This window comes from Staurois parvus, unplaced genomic scaffold, assembly GCF_062004578.1.
Source record: "Staurois parvus isolate SC_StPar_1 unplaced genomic scaffold, SC_StPar_1.0 ptg000249l, whole genome shotgun sequence".
In the NCBI taxonomy this organism is placed as follows: Eukaryota; Metazoa; Chordata; class Amphibia; order Anura; family Ranidae; genus Staurois; species Staurois parvus.
This window is the reverse complement of record NW_028318045.1, coordinates 11,821,412-11,842,590: the sequence shown is the minus strand read 5'-3', so window position 1 is coordinate 11,842,590 and position 21,179 is coordinate 11,821,412. Positions and strand designations below refer to the sequence as shown.

At 40.3% G+C, this 21,179-nt stretch overlaps 1 protein-coding gene across 4 annotated transcripts in view; it reads right to left on the bottom strand.

The window, feature by feature from the left end:
* PHF21B (PHD finger protein 21B) overlaps positions 1–21,179 on the bottom strand; it is a 192,844-nt gene that overhangs the window by 36,200 nt on the left and 135,465 nt on the right. For all 4 annotated transcript variants that reach the window (XM_089680777.1, XM_089680780.1, XM_089680778.1 and 1 more), the window contains exons 3-6: positions 19,603–19,695; positions 8,750–9,094; positions 6,712–6,834; positions 4,116–4,167 (exon numbers count right to left, since the gene is read on the bottom strand). In XM_089680777.1, the coding sequence (XP_089536903.1) occupies positions 4,116–4,167; positions 6,712–6,834; positions 8,750–9,094; positions 19,603–19,695 (613 nt within the window). The remainder of the gene's footprint in view (positions 1–4,115; positions 4,168–6,711; positions 6,835–8,749; positions 9,095–19,602; positions 19,696–21,179) is intronic.

Here is a 21,179-nt window from a genome sequence, read left to right as displayed (position 1 = left end):
AAACAAATTTACATTAGAGTTTTCCATAGGAAGCCAAGAGTAGTGATGGATGTTACAAACATTGGCAATAAATAGGATACTGAGGGGGGGAAACTGCAGTAACATGAAAAGCTTACTGGATGAGACATAAAGAGTCTGCAAACATTCAGTAAATGATTATTCTTACAAAAAAAAGTACTACTAAGTGAGAGGCTGACAGCTGCTGTGCCTTAATGCTGCACTTACATTTAGGGCAGTACACCCCCAGGTAAAAATACCTGGAATGCAGAATTCTACATTTGTACCTCTAGGTGCCCAGGTCATCTGCAACAGCTATCAGCCTCTCATAGGCTTTGACAGGATGCCAGCATCATGTCTGGATGGGACATCTGTGTCCTCCGCCCATAGCTGAATGCCAAAACCCCCTGTGCATGGGTTCAAGGCATCAATCCACTTGAAAGTGATATTTTGGGAGGAATCTGGTTGGCTCAGTGAACTGATAGCGTCTTATATTTCTCATAAAAACACTATGCACTTTATAAATACTGACAAGATGCTATAGTGTGTATTCACCAGTTATGATCAAGAAAAAAAGAACAAACAAAAAAACGAATCTGATCGTCTGCAGCTTTAATGTCTAGAAAACAAGTCACTTGTGTCACTGTATTGCAAAAATAAAAAGATGGATGATCAGCAAAAAGTCTTAAATTAGCAGATGCATCAAACATGTAATGACTGCCAAAATGCTGTGACATATGCATATACATTATGCTGATTAAATGAAACGGGGAGAGGGAAGCATAGAATTACTAGGCCCTGGAACGGAAGAGCTGGTTACTTTGTACTGAAGACTAGTGCGGTCTGCATAAGTGGCCATGTATTAGCGGAAGAACACAGAGGCTAAGAGCAATCAGCGGAAATACTGGAGAATCTATCGGAGTATTTGAAAGCAGATGTCAGTTTGCAGCTGTCATTACAAGCATAGCCTAAGAGTTAATTCTATCTGAGCAGATTAACACATTCTTGATGTTTTTAATGTTTTCTGAAGAGCAATGTTTGGCTGAAAGTGGGCAGCTTCTTCATTAATTGCTCCCCCGAGAATAACATACATTATGTAGTCACTTTAGTTTTTCTACAGCAGATGTGCGCTATCAGTAAATATTACAGGTAAATGCTGTGCTGATGTACCTGACACTGACAAGTCATGAAAAGTCTACAGAGCGAAAGTCTTAGATTGCTGGACAGCACAGTACCTAAGTATAGGCAGTACCTGCATGTTCCTTGTCAGTACATGTGCACTGCAGCACACCTTGATTAGCTCCTAGTACTGCCCCTCCCACTCTAAGTTTGAGCACTACTTTGCAGAGATTGGCAATAAGCAAAGGGTAAGGCAGACTGAGAAATTAAATGAAAGAAAGTGCTCATGCAAACTGTGAAAAATGCTGCGTACACATTCCTACAGTGCATAGTTTTGTACGCATCTGTGCAGATCACTTTAAGGAGAAGCCTTCACAGTCATTTCATAATTTAGTGATCCAGGATGCTATAACAGACTTCTGAAGTGATCAGTGCTCAGGTAGTGAATACAAGTGCTCCAGGTATATACATAATGATTACGTTTATCACAAAGTCTGGCTTTCAGTTCCTCCATATGTTGTAGATAAGTAAGTCTGGTAACCCATTCTTTAATAGTGGGGGTGTTATTAGTCTTCCAATACCTAGTTATTACTGTACTTACTGTACAGTAGTTGCAATATTAAGTTTGTGTGTCGGGAGTATATATTTTGAAGATGCTGCAATGCTGATTCAGGCCCATCTCCCCTAACTTTCTGCTTAAGCTGAAAACTCTCTGGTGCATTGAAGTCTCAACCAGTGATGTCAGTCCTTCTTAGTCCTCCTCTGCTGGGCTACAGAACATCTTCTCCTTATGACATGTAGATAAGCAGAGCGTGAAGTGTTCTGTAGTTCAGCAAGGGAGAACTAGGCAGGGCTGACTACATTGCTTGAGATTTCAGTGCAGCAGAGATTTCAGTTTAAAGTGCGGCCAAAAACACAAATAGCAGAATCAGCACAAGGGACATAACCTACAGTTAGTATGATGTGCCCCTTGTTTTGATTCTTATTCTTTCAGTAGTAATCCTCCTTGGTTCTGCACTCCCTCATTCCTGTAATCTTTCAGTGCAGCGAGGGTTAATCAGGAGCGCTGATTGAGAACGCCTACATAACCATTGCTGCCCTTTTCTGTCAGATCATACTATAGCTTCTATGAATGACAAAGGATCTCTGAATGGGGATAGGCAGATGACTGAGAGCTCCATCATCTCCATTCAGAGATCCTGTGTCATTCACTAAAGCTGTAGTACAGCTTTTATGAATGGTGGATCTGATAGGAAAGGGAGGCATAATCAAATTCTCTTGATGAGAGCTCCTGATGGCCCTTTAGTTGTAATAACTCTCGGGCTGCACTGGAAGATTACAGCGGCAGGGGATGGGGTGCAGGACCAAGGAGGATTACTAAGGAAAGAACTAGAACAAAATTACAGCTGACATGTTTTGCTTACAAACCTTTTGCTTACTGACCAGTTTTAAAAAGTTTTCCTTAACTACTCTGGATTTCTCTGCAGAATTGTAGGCAGTTGTCTAACACCTCCATAAACTCACCAAATAAATATCAATGATCAACTCTCTGAGTTTCAGGTCTTCGATTTTTTTTTTACAATAGTAAAAGGGACACACAGAACCAGTGGCTGTAAAAAATATCTGCTAAACAAGCAGCTTGCTAATTCAGCTATGTCAGTGACCTGGTAGTGTTTACAAAGATTGCACGCAATAACGAAGTTCTTCCATGATCAAGGCAAAGTATAGTAATTACTGACCACTTATCTTTTTATTGCTGTCCTGCAATAGAAAGATGACAGCCAAGATATGAGCAGTTGCAATTGCTTAGTGTCCCACGTGAGACTCTACTGGCAAACCAATTGCATGTGTTTTATTCAGACAATGTAGTTTTCTTTTATGGTCCAAAATCATGGCAGGTCAATATTCTTCTGACAAGACTGGCCCTAGTCTGTGTATGACAGTGGCAAGTATTTAGTTGTGGATCAAAGTCTGATGTAGTAAAACTGGTCCTACACTGCAGGTATTAAGAACATTAGAGTGGAAGCTCATCTATGTGGTAGAAGCCTGTAACTGTGTCCTAGATTATACTTGTCTGTGCATTAAGAAACAGGACTTGGCACCAGCTTCTAAATGGGACCTAAACTGGACCTAAACCTGAAACCATTTCACATTTTGTATTTATATCAGCTCTGTTGATTAGAGCCAGTAAAGGTGAGTAAACTGTAATTAGAAAAAGTTCCTTTCTGTAGAAATCATTTTAGAAGTGCAGTGAGAGGGTGTGAGAGGGATTATGTATCATCTAGCCACAGCTGGGGTTCAAAATACCAAGCCATGATGAAGAGTTTCTCTGTAAGCAGTACTACAAGACTGAGTGGCTCCAGATCACACAACCTGTTTAGGCCACAAGCTCAAAACATAAATAAGTAGAAGTCCGCAGCTATTCATCTGCATAAGACTGGGACTAAGCCGCTTTTGTCAGTTGTGGGACAGCATCTCATACAGGAAGAGGGAACTAGCTCAACATAGGGACAAACCAACAAAATGGTATCACAAACTGTAATGAAGCTGTAGCAGTAGTAAGTGGCTTCTGTGCCTTTGTGAAGAATAATATGGAGGATTCCAAAGGGCCTTTAGGATGTGCAGCATTTAAACGGTGTATTTTTAATGTTTTGATAACTTTTGCTACCAGTACTACTTTAAAAAGTCTGTTCATCCTAAATTAAGTTAGTTTTGGATGCCTGATAGTGACCGAATTACTCAATGAATTCCTTTATCATCTCGTAGAGATTAGAGTGGACAGACCTCAGCACAGCAGCTCCCACATCTGTACACCTGTGTCTGTAATTACACATAGGGCTCTTGGACTTTGTATTTAATCTGTATTATGGAAAATGCAGCAGTGGAAGTCAGACTCCTTTTGAATTCATACATACTAACATGACTACAGATAAAGCAGTCTGAACTGTAAACATTTTAGCATTCGTAGTTTATAATTTACAGGGTTCAATTGAACTTACCTTCCAAGTGTTCTGTTGTAACTAGTCCTAATGCTACCATGAAGGCAATTTTCTAGGTAAAAGAAAATAAAAATAAAGATGAGAGTATACTTTGATTACTGCAACATTACAGATTCTTGTACAGAAGATAAGGCATGGAGTCACATTTAGATACACAGCCAATTGAAACTAACAATACTTAATAAGTTTATTTGGAACATGTACAAACATAGTGCAATGTAAACTTTATTAAGTCGTTAAGAGATATTATCACTTTGCCTATTTAGGGTAAATTGACAGTGCCTCCTGATGGTCAACCCCCCATCAAAGTATATTAATCGATCTATGACACCTTGCTGCCTCCCTGCAGTATAAGTCCACCCTGGTTAAACTGGTTCTAAAGGCTCAAGGTTTTTTACTTTCATGCATGAATGTAAAAACCCTTCGGTGTGCAGCATCCCCTCCAGCCCCCCGTCCCCAATATTCACCTAAGCCCCCTCACGATCCAGCGATGTGCACTGGAGTCTCAGTTATTCCAGGACTCCTTCTGTTGTGTCAATCACAGCCAATGAGACAATGAGAAGACAGAGGTGGAGGGGCCGAGACACGGTCCCGTATGTGAATGGACACACAGAGCAGCGGGTGCCCCCATAGAAAGCTTCTTGCTGTGGGGGCACCTGACAGGAGGGAGGGGCCAGGAGAGCCTGCGGGGGGCCCGAGAAGAGCAGGATCCAGGCTGCCCTGTGCAAAACCACTGCACACAGCAGGTAAGTATAGACATGTTATTTATTTTTTTTACGAAAAAATAACAAAGCCCTTAGAATCACTTTAAGCTGTTGGTGTCAGATGACATTGGAGTTTACCTGGGTGGATGATTTTCATGCTTGTCCCTATGTGACACTGTTAGGGCTTGGCAACTGGCTGCTCAAGTCTGAGTGCCATCACATGGAGAAGGTCAAATTTCTCTGTACCCAGAAGTCCCATTTAATTAAGTAACTGTAACAAACCTGGACAATTCAGACTTTGCATGTAGTGGAAAATGCATAAGTAGTGCTTGAGTAAAAATAATCAGAAGATCAAAAGATATACTGCATCTATTTAACAAAGTCAAATGTGACCTCACCACTAAACTCATGAGTCTATTGAATGAAATCCTCAAGGGAAAATGTCACCAGCACACCGAGGATGAGGATCACCAATATGGTAATTTGGTGCGTTTGGATTCTACACTTGCATATTGAATGAAATCCTCCCCCATTCTGTTAAATGAATACTTTGTAGGTTTAGGAGGGGAAAGGGGGCAATGCTAAACTACTTTTACTGGAAAGTTGTGATCTGCATACAACGTTTTGTTGTAATTATTCAGGTTTGTGACAAGGGACAGTACGTATTGTAGTCTTATACAGTTAAAAGAGTAGTATGTATGTAGTAGCATGTGCAGCTGCTTCCACCATCTTCCAAGTCTGGTGCTCCAGTGAGTGCTGGAGGGGCAGAGCATAGAGCAGTGACTGACAGCGATCAGCGGTCAGCTGCAGCATCATGCCAATGCTGCAGCATGGAGGTGAGTTTGGATGTTTGTTTTTTTTCCATTCCCACACTTCTCCTTTAACCAATTAAGCTCCGGAAGGTTTTTCCCCCTTCATGACGAGGCCTTTATTTTTACTATTTGGCTCTGTGCTATTTTAGCTGGAAATTACATGGTTCATGGAAATTCATGCAACACTGTTCCCAAATTAAATTTATATAATTTATTTCACACAAACAGAGTTTTTTTGGTGTATTTGATCACAACTGGGTTTTTAAATTTTTTTACTATAGAAAAGACTGAAAATTTAATATATATATATATATATATATATATATATATATATATATATATATATATATATATATATATATGCACATATTTTTTTCCTTTTTTTACATTCTGCTATAAAACATAGAAAGCAATAGAAAAAAAAAATTCTTCAAAAATGTAGGCCAAAATGTTCTGCTACATGTCTCTGGTAAAAAAAAAATCTATATTATTTGGTTTGCATGTATTAATACTTGTACTGGCGGTGATCAGTGACTTATAGTGGAACTGTGATAGTGCGGCAGGCAATCTGACACTAACTGACTACATGATACTGACATCACCAGTGACACTAATACATTGATCAGTGCTAATATACACTTTTACTGTACTATTGACACTGGCTGAGAAGAGGTTACCTGTGTGCCTAATATGTGTAAAGTGTGCTGCTTTTACTAAGCAATGTGACTGTTATACTCCCTATTTTGCAGGGAGAAAAAAAGCAGCCACATCGCTGCACTGTTGTGCTGTTTACAACACAGGGCTCTCTTCGTTCATTCGTTCATTCCTTCATTCGATCAGCGGATCCCAGGCATTTATTATTGTCCACAACCTCCTGATCTGCTTATGCTGTAGAGAATGACAGCACAGCCGGGGCGGTGGGCATGCATGCTTGCGCCCCCCCTACCCGGAAAAGCTGGAACATGTATGTGATCTGGTGCAGCGGGACCACTCTGCTGCAGTAAATCTGCGGCAGGCGGTCTTTAGTGGTTAAGGAACTTTCTACTGTAATCAGTTTTTATGTGATGAGAATTTTTATACCTCAGGATTTTCCTCCTTTTTCTTTTTGGTAGCTGGGGGTCCCTGAGGCAGTCCTTCACAAGGCTTCTTGCTTTCTATCTTGATCTCTGGTTGGCTCTGAACTTGAGGTTGTATGATGATTACCTATAAACAAATATGTTGTCTGTTTAACAAGAGTAAAGTGACTTGCAATAGGTCCTTACTGGTCAAGTAAAGCTAAACCATGGGGAAACATAAATATTTCATAAGTGTTACCTCATTTTTACAGACAATTATCAAACAAATCCGGTTAAGTTGTTTGATACTTGCTTTCACAATATACCAGTGGTCTCCAAGCTGCGGCCCAGGGGCCAAATGTGGCCCTTTGTTTGCTTTTATCTGGCCCTTGGGCCATTATTCCTCCCACTGTCAGCAACAATGGGGCATAGTTACTACCACTGACACTGACACCAATGCTGAGGCACTATTCCTCCCACTGACACAAATGATGAGGCACTATTCCTCCCACTGACAACTATGATGGGGCACTATTCCTCCCACTGACACCTACGATGGGGCACTACTTCTCCCACTGACACCAATGATGAAGAACTATTCCTTCCACTGACACCAATGATGGAGTACTACTCCTCCCACTGACACCAACGATGAGGCACTATTCCTCCCACTGGCCCCAATGATGAGGCACTATTCCTCCCACTGACCCCAATGATGAGGCACTATTCCTCCCAATGATGAGGCACTATTCCTCCCAATGATGAGGCACTATTCCTCCCACTGACCCCAATGATGAGGCACTATTCCTCCCACTGACCCCAATGATGTGGCACTATTCCTACCACTGACACCAATAATGAGACATGATTCCTCCACTGACACCAATAATGGAACATCACACTCCTTCCACTGACACCAAAGATGGGGTACAATTCCTTCCACTGACAATGATGGGGTACTATTCCTCCCACTGACACCAATGAGGAGGCACTATTCCTCCCACTGAAACCAATGATGAGGCACTATTCCTCCCACTGACACCAATGGTGGGACACCACATTCCTTCCACTGACACCAATTAAGGGGTTCTATTCCTCCCACTGACACCAATGATGTGGCACTATTCCTCCCACTGACACAAATGATGGGGAACTATTTCTCCCACTTATACCAATAATGAGGCACTATTCCTCCTGGTGATACCAATGGTGGGACACCACATTTCTTACACTGACACAAATGATGGGGCACTATTTCTCCCACTGACACCAATGATGGGGCACTATTCCTTCCACTGACACCAAAGATTGGACACTATCCCCCCCCCCCCCCACCAACTGACATTTTCTACTCCTGGGAGTTGCTAGCTGAAAGGCTCTATACATGTGGAAAAAGGGCTGAAAGAGACAAACCATGATGGCTGAGCTACTGTATACGTGGCTAGCTTCTGATTGACATGGTACGAACTTGTCTATTTTTGGTGGTTAATGCTGACAGACACACCTCCAGCTGCATCAGCCCATCACCTTGATGGCACAGCCCACATAAGGGCAACAAAGCTGCACAACAATTGGAAGTGGTGGTGTAGCGTTGTAACCTCATCACAGGAAATTTAGGATTCTGCATTTGGCTGGAAAGTTTAACAGTTGTGGAAGAAATATAAAGATGCATTTTGTCATTGTCATGCATGGCAGGGCAGACTGGTCCCACCCACTGCCCAGGCCATTCAGATCTGAGAACAGCATAGTGAACTATAGACACATTTTCTTGAACATGCTCACAAGCAGTGGCAATGCTGAAAAGAGGTAGATAGTTATTTTTAATCAAAAATCAATTTACTAAATAATAAAACAAGAAAAGCTATAGAAATTTATTGTAAATGCTGTAATGCTTTATCATTATAAACAGCTAGCTACTCAGGGAGGTGTGGAAACTCACTGTGACCAATCAGGTTTTGATGTTTACTCAAAGAAATGTAAACCACGGACTGGCTGATGTGGGTTCACGGTCATGAAAGTTTTTCACTTTTGAAGAACAGGTCTAAAAGCTTATTTTCACCTACCTTGCTGTCAGCACTAATAAGGAGGGGCTGAACTTTGATACCATCATTAACCACAGACACAGTGCTGGTGTTGATTGGGTTTGCATTGCTGGGTGATGTTGATATAATGGCGTAGGCCACTCCTCCGCTACTCAGAGGGGAGGAGATGGTAGGTTCTGTGGAGCTCTGCGACTGGCCACTGGAAGCCTGGAGGTGGCTGACGGTATTGTTGGCAGTTGGGAGAGCTGGGCTGGGGTTTTTGATGCTGACCACTGTGGCCTTTTGAAATGTAGTGGGCTGCTTTGAAGGCTGGTCTCTACACGAGGAGATGGGGAGACTGTCTGGAATCAGGGTCTTTGGCCTAACCTGCAAACAAACAAAGAGACACATACAGCATAAGAACAAACCAAATAATTATACCAAACGAGCTTCTTTCTACAAATCTGTAAGTACAGTCAGGTAAAATGTGTTTGAAAAGTAGATTACAGCTCTACTGACTGGAATATGAAAATATAAAAATGTATATTTAAAGAGTATGTGAACCCAACATTTCGTATTCCTGTTATGTGCCTGCTGTATGCCTGCTGTATCATGTACTTGTATGAAAAAAGCATCCTGTTCTATTTGTATTGCTTACTTTGTGTGAAATCCCTGGTGTTCCTGACAGTTTCATATTTAAAAACTGACCACACTAGGTGTGAGAGAAAAGTGTGGTCAGTTCTCTAGCTGTGCAGGACACTCAGTGTGCTCTCCTCCAGTGATCAGACATCTGTTGACATGTCCTGGGAAGTTCAGTGTACAACGGTTTCTCTTCCCCTAGTTCTTTGTTCTCAGATGAATAAGGAAATTAGAGGGTATGTGATGACTTGAAAGACAGGGACAAAAGGCATGGGTCCAAATATTAAGTTTTGTCACCATAAAAGGGTTTTGTAAGAGATGACAGCCAACACCTTTCAGAAGTTGAATGTACAGATCCCCCTTCATCAGGGCTTAATTTCATTGTGTGAGTGGAATGTGGACGAGTAAGTATTCCCGAGTTTTCATGCTGTTATGTTTGCTCATTAAGTTGTTTGGCAGCCAGACAATCCCTGAAACGCCATGGGTGTAAACTCTTAAAAATAACCAAATAAAATCTATATCTGGATATCCCTATGGCCTAGCACTCTCATCCTTTCACCCAATACAAGATTTGTATTGTTTTTTTTCACTGCTGGGAGAATGTATCCTTTATATTTAACCACTGTCACCAGAACTAACAGTGTTGGAAAAACAACATTTTGTGTTTATTTCATTATTACCTATAATTATACAGCACAGACAATTTACACAGCACTTTTCATAAAATCTTACAATAGGGACACCTAATCTGGTGTCAACTATCTAAGGGGATTTTTCCTCACTTTAGAGAGATTTCCTTATACTTTATGTTCTGTCTAAAAGATAATATGTGAAGTAAAAACTCCCCAATGGTACACAAATGGCAAGAAAAAAACAAACAGATATTAGACATTCCCAACCTTATCCAAGGTTAAAGATATAGTTTAAAAACGCCCAGTTGTGGAAACCTCCATATACAGTAACAGCATAATAACACCCAGTCCGTAAGTTACACTGACCTATCACTATCCTATCCACAATTGCATTAACTAGTCGTAATCTTTTTTATGGAAGTATTAAACAGAGCCCTGTGTGAAACCTTTATGTGAATCCAGCCAGTGATGCAGAAAAATGAAGTGTTTATAATTTTATAGGTTCGCCTTGGCATCTACTAGCTCTGATGGACTGGAAGGGTTTAAAAGTCTGTCAGAGTGGTGTCACAGAAACTGTGTCTTTTCTGGCCAGGCAGTGCCGTGCTGGTGAATTAATGAAGCAGGCAAAAGCACAAGATTTTCTGTGTACTATCGGCAGAATCCTAGGAGAGCCATGCCCACAGGATGTGTGTTTCATGTCAATACCCCAAATGCCTTTCTTCAATAAAACCAGAGTGTAAAATGTGACAACAGAACCGATGAGCTGCAGAAACAACTAACTCACACGCAAATGCTGCAGTTTCATTTCACAGAAATTTCATTAGGTAAGAGAAATTCGACATGCTGGTGTTATGCTATACACAGTAGCAATCTGGCTACTGAAGAACACTGGGCAAATATACAAACACAACCTTTAGTGCCTTAATATATTGATTTAAAAAATTACAATAAAATTGCTCAGCTCAGTTTGCCTAATTGCCCTAAATCTGTCTATAGTGAATTGCCACATGCCATCATTAGTAATAATAGATAGGGTCCATATCACAAACTGCAGAATCTCAAGCAGTTAAAAGTGTTAGGAAGACGTATAACAAAGCAAATGTGGATGAATAAAAAGGTATACACATTTGACTTCAATTACATATTAGTTTTCTTTGGCTGGAGTTGCCTTCTAAATTTCAGCTGTGTCCAGACTATGAAATTTAAACTATTTACATAATCTTCAACAGTAAAAGAGCTTCAAAGCCCAACTGCAGGGACACGGAAAAAAGGGTACTGAAGGGAGCACTTAACCCTTGCAGTGCCATTGCAAGCCCAAGCATTCCCTAATCTAGTGGAATCTAGGTGGTACAATTAATTATTAAAAGTGCAAAGTCGACCCTGTTTAAGTGAGTCATATCCCTGTTTTAACATGAAGTAGTCCTGTATACCACACATTTCCAGTTCCTCCATATTAGTAAACCCCTCAAGATCTTTAAAGCGTATCTATTGTCAAAATGCAAACTTATATTCATTTCCACATTGTATTTCAACTATAGCTAGCCTACTCCTATTAATCTGAATGATCATGAAGTTTGTAAACTTACTTTGTGAAGATCCCCACACATTTACTGCCTTGGATTCTTTGACAGGTATTCACTATACCCTGTGAGTAGGAACTGCTGTGTCACATATAGCACAGAGCCTGCCTTCTGAACTACAGAGTTGCTGAAAGGAGGAGTTTTAGGAGGCAGAGTCAGCACAGGAATCACTGCTTGCAGGCAGCAAGGTACCATGGGATAGGTATCCCTTAGAAATTCAAAGTAAACAGCAGAGGAGAAGCTGCAAAGCATGCAAATTCATGAAGATGTGGAAAGAGATGGCCAGCAGAAAGTCAGAACTCACAACATGAGATAACATTTTCCACGATTATATTGGATTGTCAAAAATAACTAGTTGTATTGCTGTTACAGTGCTGAAGTTACAAAATAAAAGTGTATGTTGTGACCACAGATTTCCTTTAACAAAGGATGAGACAAATGGCATGAACCTGATTATCAGAACACCTCACAGATAACTCTGTTTCTTTACTGTTCAAAAGCTTTTCTGGTGTTGCTTTAGTGTACCTTCAAGTACCATCAGGCTTATGTAATGAGAAAGTGCAAGAAGCAAAAATTAAGCAAAAAGTTCAGTAACCCATATAAACCATTCATAATTAATCTTTCACTGGCCAGATAGTAAAATGACCCCATTTGGTTGAGATTATTATCTACACATTTTACTGTCTTACAGAATAAGCCTCAAACAATCTTCATAAGATTTAGGCCTCACTTTGATAGGCCAAGTTTAGACAGGTATTAGACTGTAAACACTAGTATGAAAAGCAAACATTTACAAAGTATTATAAAAGCTTTGATCTGCTTTCTAAAAGCCATAAAACCACACTTCAGCTGCATTACAGCTTCCACGGAAAATTAATATGCAGTCCTCCATTTTATAAAAGAATGCTTATGTCTCAAGCTACCTATTCCATCGACTTCCCCTCTGCATTCTGCAGATGGCAGGGTGTATCAAGTGTTGGATGTTTGGCCTAGGCAACTCATGAATGGGCACTCGGCTCTGTTTACTATCCATGCATGCACAATCCACTCTCTTTCACTCTCACAGAAGGCTGAGCTGCAAGATAGAGCTGACTGCCATGTATGGGTAGGGAAGGAAGCTGAATGCTCATTTTTGAGTTGCCAGAGCTGTGCATCCTATGCTCGGTTTGTCCTGCTATCCTCAAGACAGAGAGGGGAAGGCAATGGAAGAAGCAGCTTGAAAAGTAAGCATTCTTTTACAAAATGAGGGACTGCATATAGATGTACTGAAATTACATGGGGATATTTTAAATGTGAAAAAGGTGAACTAACCCTTTAATATATATATACTGTATATATTTTATATATATATATATATATATATATATTTTATATATATATATATATATATATATATATATATACACAAATACATTGGCCCCCTGCAGGCTCATACCATAATGTGCCAGTATGGACTGCATTCTAGTACACTATGGAGGCCTTACTGTACCTTACAGAGTTCTCCAGTCACCACTTCCAGCTCTACCATCTTCGCCCGCTGCTTCCATCATTGTTCTTTCTGGCTATATGAATGGCCAGGCTGCGATGATGTCACTGGGAATCTTCATAGTGGCACAGCACTCTATGCTTAAGCCCATGCTGTTATTTACTAAAAAACGCAAATTCAATCTGTTTTAAAGGCACCTACAGGTAAGATTTTTTTTTTATAGTCTTATCTGAAGGGTAAAGTCAAACTCTTGACTTTACTGCTACTTTAAAGTAGAGGACAGGGACAGGTTTCCACAAAAGCTGTTCAACAATTACGAAGTGCATTCTAAATGTCTGTTGTACACACTGCTCTTCAGAATAGTATTCTCAAAGGAATGCATATGTGAATGAGGCCATAATATCAATCCTAGGTTGGCATATAAAAAGAAATGTTAAAAACAGAAAAAAGCATAATAGCTGCATTCTAAAATATAAATTATTATATTTAATATACCTATGATCAGACTAAGCAGGTCTGGTGGTTACCTTTTAGTAATTTTAATCATTAATGTCAACCTAGCTGTTGTAGAAGCGTGCTATTGATGCATTTGTTTTAAACTGTTAATTCTTGATTAAACTGCAGTCTTTGTTAGAACGATTTGCAGTGTTGGCAAGCATGTCATTATGATACTTGCAGCTCTTGTCCTTGTGAATCTGCTTAAGTGGTTGACTGCTTAAATGAGAAGCCTAAGTAATAATTGTCTACACACGTTAATTTGAATTCTAATGGAATACACCTGGCAATTATGTGCAGGGCTCCATTCACCTCTGTGTAGGGGCTCGAGTGAAGCAGACAACCAATGAGAGTAAAGCATCTCCCTGTATTCCTTCTATACGATCAGTGTTATTATTGTAAAGTAAAGAGCTCCCTTCAGCCAAGAACATAATTAAAAAAGCCACTAGCAAAAAAAACATGCAAACAAGAAAAATCATCCTTGCTCTTCTGAATTTTTATGGGCATCACACTATCCACAACGATTGCAGGTCTTAGGGATCCCTGCAGCAAGTCAGACTGTCAGCTTTAAAGATCACATTCAGCTGTGGGAGAAGAAGGGCTTTTAATAGACCAGATATATATGTACAGATTTCTCTTGTTCAGCCTGTGGGATGAATGAGAAAAATCTTAATAGGTTCCTCCAGCCACACTATACAACATGGATTCAGTAAAGACCACTGCTGGATATTACATTCAAGCAGCTGCAACACCAGTGGCTGCTTGATCATCCTAACAGTGACTACATTTGATTCGATGCAGTCTCTGTTTGGCCAACAATTTTCCACCTGGCTTGTTTGATTTTTCAAAGTTTGTTGAGGTGGGTGGTGCCAATCACAGCTCAAATTTTGGTGGATTCAGCAAAAACCGAATAAAATTTGATCTGTGTATAGCCAACTTTAAGTGATGAGCTTAGTTAATTTATGTACAGCCCTGGCCAAAAATTTTGAGAATGACACAAATATTAATTTTCACAAAGTCTGCTGCTTCAGTGTTTTTAGACCTTTTTCTTGGATGTTACTATGGTATACTGAAGTATGATTATAGGCATTTCAGAAGTGTCAAAGGCTTTTCCTGACAATTACATTACGTTTATGCAAAGAGTTACTATTTGCAGTGTTGACCCTTCTTTTTCAAGACCTCTGCAATTTGCCCTGGCATGAGATTAAGGTCTGGGGAGTTTCCTGGCCATGGACTCAAAATTTTGATGCTTCGTTCCCCAAGCCACTTAGTTATCACTTTTGCCTTATGGCAAGGTGCTCCATCATGCTGGAAAAGGCATTGTCACCAAACTGTTCTTGGATGGATAGGAGAAGTTGGTCTTGGAGGAAGTTTTTGTGCCATTCTTTATTCTTGGCTGTGTTCTTAGACAAAATTGTGAGTGAGCCCACATATGGATAGTCTCAAGATGCTTTACTGTTGGCATGACATAGGGCTGATGGTAGAGCTCACCTTTTTCTTCCCCTGACAAGGTTTTTTCCGGATGCCTCAAACAATCAGAAAGGGCATTCATCAGAGAAAATTACTTTATCCCAGTCCTCAGCAGTCCAATCCCTGTACCTTTTGCAGAATATCAGTCTGTCCCGGATGTTTTTACTGGAGTGAGGTGGCTTCTTTGCTGCCCTTCTTGACACTAGGCCATCCTCCCAAAGTCTTCACCTCACTGTGCATGCAGATGCACTCAGACCTGCCTGCTGCCATTCCTGAGCAAGCTCTGCACTGGTGGTGCCCCGATCCCACAGTTAAATCAACTTTAGGAGTTTGTCCTGCTGCTTGCTGGACTTTCTTGGGCGCCTTATTCACAACAATTGAACCTCTCTCCTTGAAGTTCGTGATGATCCGATAAATGGTTGATTTATGTGCAATCTCAGTAACAGCAATACCCTTGCCTGTGAATCCCTTTTTGTGCAAAGCAATGATGTCTGCACGTGTTTCCTTGCAGGTAACCATGGTTAACAGAGGATAAACAATGATTTCAAGCACTACCCTCCTTTTAAAGCTTTTAGTCTGTTATTCTAACTCAATCAGCATGATAGAGTGATCTCCAGTCTTGTCCTCATCAATACTGATACCCAATACTGATACCCGTATTAACGAGAGAATCACTGACATGATGTCAGCTGGTCCTTTTTTGGCAGGGCTGAAATGCAATGGAAATGTTTTTTTGGGGATTAAAATCATTTTCATGGCAAAGAGGGACTTTGCAATCAATTGCAATTCATCTGATCACTCTTCATAACATGGAGTATATGTAAGCTGCCATCATAAAAACTGAGGCAGCAGACTTTGTGAAAATTAATATTTGTGTCATTCTCAAAATGTTTGGCCACGGCTGTAGAGGACTCCTTACTAAACCATGGCCGATAGCAACCAGTCCAAAAGAAGTCCAATTTTTCAGCTTTTACAGTAGGAATGGTCTGCTACACAGCAAAGAAGATCATTCTAGTGATCTGTGACATCTATTCAAAAAGGAAGGCAATCTCCAGAGCTTTTACCTCTGCCTAAATAATATAAATGGTGTTATATGAACCATACCCAACATAGTATAAAACATTTCTAGGCTCAAATCAAACTTTACACAAGGATAAAGATCTTTATATTCAGCCATGTGACTAACTGTTTAAATTGCATTGGACTCGGCAGAATATAACTGTCACTTTTTTGTAAATAAAGATCCTTATCATTGTGGTAAAGCTTTATGAATTGAACCCTATGTCTGTATATGCCTCTGAAATTACAATTCAACTCACATACTATGAGCCAATTTATTAAGATATAAAAGGGCACTCTAGAAATGGATGGGGCAGAGGATGTCTTCAATCTAAACACTGATTTCCAGGTGTTTAGTGTAACCAAGTAGGCTCTGGCAAAGAGTGTTTTAACCCTTTCGCTGCAACCGACACATATCATATGGAGGCAGAGAACTTCTTCCAGCTGGCCAGATCAGTAAATGACAGCTGCATACCCCCTTCTGCTATCACTTCAGTGACACCGTGGCTGTATGCATGCAATTTCTCATCCTGGATGCAAACTGGACAGGTCCTAAATCTCTATATGCATGTATGCACTTGGATGTGCGGTTACATGCATACAGCTACAGCTTCTGTCAGCCTGTCATTGATTTCTACAGGCTGCTACCCATGGCTGTATACAAACAGTTCAGATAAATAGAAAATTCTTCAAATACATACAGTGCAAACCAACTGTCGCATAACCCTATAAATGTGAATAAATAAAATAGAGTTATAAGTGAGATCACACAGCTCTTGTTCACAAAAAATGTGATTTGCCAAAACACACTCCATTCAGGTGCCAGCTATAGTGTATCACGCTAGTGATGTTTCCAAACTCTTTACTATATAAATAAATATGAACTTTAAATTATAAGAGATCTGCAGCAACTCCACAACCACGGTCAGCAAAAGATCCTACTACACCATCATCCTCTTTTCGTCACAAAGAGGACATCATCAAGGAAGAAAGCTCTCTTTCCCTGATGTACTCTTTGTGGCAAAACAAGTTGGGCGAAGCCTGGCCTGTGATGTCCTCACACCCACCAGCCACAGTGCCTTACTTGCCCAGTCTCTTTTTGAGTTATTTTCTTTTATTAAATGTAAGTTAGTAAAGCAGTATTACATGGTGTGGGAGGTTTTTTGCTGACCATGGTTTGCACTGTATGCAGAATTTTCGAATATTTTGTTTCAATGTGTTGAATGGGGCTATTTATCTATACTGATTTTTAAAGGATAGCACACCTGTTATATGTATTCATAGTAGTAAAAAACGTTACGTGTGTTGGTGCACTGCAGTACACCAACACCCTAAAAGCTTATCCACATCAGTGGACATGCATTATGATGCACATAAACCATATGCACTGGTTTGCATTGTACACGAGCACTGCAGTTCATTGTTATGATGCATTTTAACCACTTGCCCTCCAGAGGATTTACCCCCCTTCCTGACCAGGCCAATTTTTGCGCTGCGGCGCTGCACTACTTTAACTGACAATTGCGCAGTCATCCAACGCTGCACCCAAATTAAATTTACGTCCTTTTTTTCCCACAAATAGAGCTTTCTTTCAGTGGTACTTGATTGTCTCCGCATTTTTATTTTTTGTGCTATAAACAAAAAAAGACCTACAATTTTGAAAAAAAAACTTTTTACTTTTTGCTGTCAAGTAAAAAATTTTGTCATAAATTTAGGCCAAAATGTATTCTGCTACATGTCTTTACGTGAACGTTATAGCGTTTACAAATGGTGGTATATATAATGGAATTTTTTTTTTCACTAGTAATGACGGTGATCAGTGGCTTATGGCAGGACTGCGGTGGGTATTCTGACACTGGGGGGGAACTGACTTAGTGTCACTGACATCCCCAGTGACACCAATACAGTGATCAATGCTAATTAAAAAGCACTGACACTGTACTAATGGCACTGAGCAGGAAGGGGTTAACATCTGTGATGATCAAAGGGTTAACTGTGTGTGTGCTTTACACTGTAAGCACACTGCTCTGTATGGCTCTGCTGTGCAGAGCCATACAAAGCAGTGTGCAGGAGCTGACAGGGCATAGATCTGTATGACAGCCGTGGCCTCAAATGGCAGAGCGGGTAGGGCACACATGTGGCATGCACGTGACCCCTACCCAGAACTGCAAAATATATACGTGATTTTGCACAGCCGTGCTGCCCTGTAGCAGTATTTCTGCTATAGGGTGGCGTGGAAGCGGTCAATTTTTTTAGTGCCTTTGATCTGCACTGTTTTGCTAAAAGGCACAAGTTAATTACAAATATTTGTTATTTATTAACTCACTACAGTTTTAGCTTTTAGATTTGTGCTAGGTCCACACTGTTAAAAGTAGCGCAGCTGATCCCGCACCTGCAACCACCCAAAGCCAAAACATACTGCTCTGTAGAGACATGCAGGGCTGCCATTCATTCCTAATGGCCCCCGACAGAGCATTTGCAGGTGTGGGAACTGCAGGGAAATAGCATGTGATTTCCCTGTGGCTGCATATAGAAAATGCTGCAGGCAGCTTTTTTCTGGGGGAAATGCAGGCACAGCAGCCCATTCCAATGAATGGGCTGCCGTGTCCGCTGCCACAAAACCGCAACAGTGGGAACCTAGCCTTAGCAGGAATTTTGTCAGTTATGTTGTGTTTGTGTCTGCTAACAATGATTTTATGCATTTTTATAAAAAATATAGTTTGATAAACATTTGTGCAACTATCACAGGACCAACAATATCAGTATCATCTTCTTTTTATTCTACTGATCCTATGTTTTCATAAAATGTATGGTGTGTGGGGTCTTTAACAAACTCTAAATGCTGGAAGTGAAAAAATGATAACCATCAGAAGTTGTTTATTTACATTTTTGCATACCTTCGATTTTTAGTGGTTTACAACAATGTACAAATATTTGTTATTTAGCACCTCAATACAGTTTAAGTTTTTTATTTAGTAGGAATTTTGTAAATAATGTTGGGTTTGTGTCTGCAGCTAATGATTTTAGTGTATACTTTTAGCGGAAACATTTGAAAAACATCTGTGCAACTATCGTGGCACATAAAAAATCAGTAGCACTTTGCCTTCAACAAACTCTGAAAGCTTTAAGGAAAAATAAAGAAATAACAAAAATTGCAAATGTGGTCTGGCCGCCAAAGTTTAAATGTGGAGCATAGGGCCTGCTAGCGAAAGGGTTAATGAAAGAGGGAAACTGTTTGGTCTTCCAAAAGTTCCTTTCAAAATGTAACGCGACTGAAAAAAAATAACCACAGAAGTTACTAGAGGGGAAGATTTTGTAGCTGTAGTGTGCAAACATAGTGTGTGATAAGTGCATCATGTCATTATACCTGTATAACTTACACATTTTGAAGTGCTAATATACTTGCTTTAATTCCCAACATAAGCACTATGAAAATGAGCCTTCTTTATATGTGAACAACAAAATTTAAAATTAGGACCATATCCCACTGCTTAAATTGTCATGTGCTGGTATTCTACCACTCAATCTGTTTACCTGAGGTAGCACTGCTGGTCTGTGTCCTGCCAATCTATGCAAGGAGCTGACCTGAGGGACTTTAATTGGCACTGCAGTAATGGTTCCCAACGTCTGTAGAGAAAAAAGACATAAACCATTAGATTAGTCTTTGCCAGCAAAGCTAATATCTTTTGTCACATTATAAAGAGCAACAAATAGCCTTAGCCAATGAAGCAAGATGATTGGTTGACTCATTATGATATTCTAAAGATAAAAGAAGGAAAACTGAAAAAGCCTTCTGAGCTGCGTAAGGATGCCTAGTGCTCAGTATCCCAGTCCTTTAAAACACTTTATTTTTTACCTTTCTTAACAACATGTCACCAGTGGTGATATCCACCAAGGCTGGGACCATCCCAGAAGCTATGTAGTTGTTGCACTAAGTTATTGGTGGCTAGCACCTAACCTTTTTGAACCATGTCTATTTTTGTCAATGGTAAGACATTTTCCTTAGATCCTGAAAATGCCTCCAAGATGGGTCCTGGGTTTTCATTTATTTGTCTACCTTTGGTATACAGTCAGGTCCATAAATATTGGGACATCGACACAATTCTAACATTTTTGGCTCTATACACCACCACAATGGATTTGAAATGAAACAAACAAGATGTGCTTTAACTGCAGACTGTCAGCTTTAATTTGAGGGTATTTACATCCAAATCAGGTGAACGGTGTAGGAATTACAACAGTTTGCATATGTGCCTCCCACTTGTTAAGGGACCAAAAGTAATGGGACAATTGGCTTCTCAGCTGTTCCATGGCCAGTTGTGGGTTATTCCCTCATTATCCCAATTACAATGAGCAGATAAAAGGTCCAGAGTTCATTTCAAGTGTGCTATTTGCATTTGGAATCTGTTGCTGTCAACTCTCAAGATGAGATCCAAAGAGCTGTCACTATCAGTAAAGCAAGCCATCTTTAGGCTGAAAAAACAAAACAAACCCATCAGAGAGATAGCAAAAACATTAGGCGTGGCTAAAAGAACTTTTTGGAACATTCTTAAAAAAGAAGGAACGCACCGGTGAGCTCAGCAACACCAAAAGACCCGGAAGACCACGGAAAACAACTGTGGTGGATGACCGAAGAATTCTTTCCCTGGTGAAGAAAACACCCTTCACAACAGTTGGCCAGATCAAGAACACTCTCCAGGAGGTAGGTGTATGTGTGTCAAAGTCAACAATCAAGAGAAGACTTCACCAGAGTGAATACAGAGGGTTCACCACAAGATGGAAACCATTGGTGAGCCTCAAAACAGGAAGGCCAGATTAGAGTTTGCCAAACGACATCTAAAAAAGCCTTCACAGTTCTGGAACAACATCCTATGGACAGATGAGACCAAGATCAACTTGTACCAGAGTGATGGGAAGAGAAGAGTATGGAGAAGGAAAGGAACTGCCCATGATCCTAAGCATACCACCTCATCAGTGAAGCATGGTGGTGGTAGTGTCATGGCGTGGGCATGTATGGCTGCCAATGGAACTGGTTCTCTTGTATTTATTGATGATGTGACTGCTGACAAAAGCAGCAGGATGAATTCTGAAGTGTTTCGGGCAATATTATC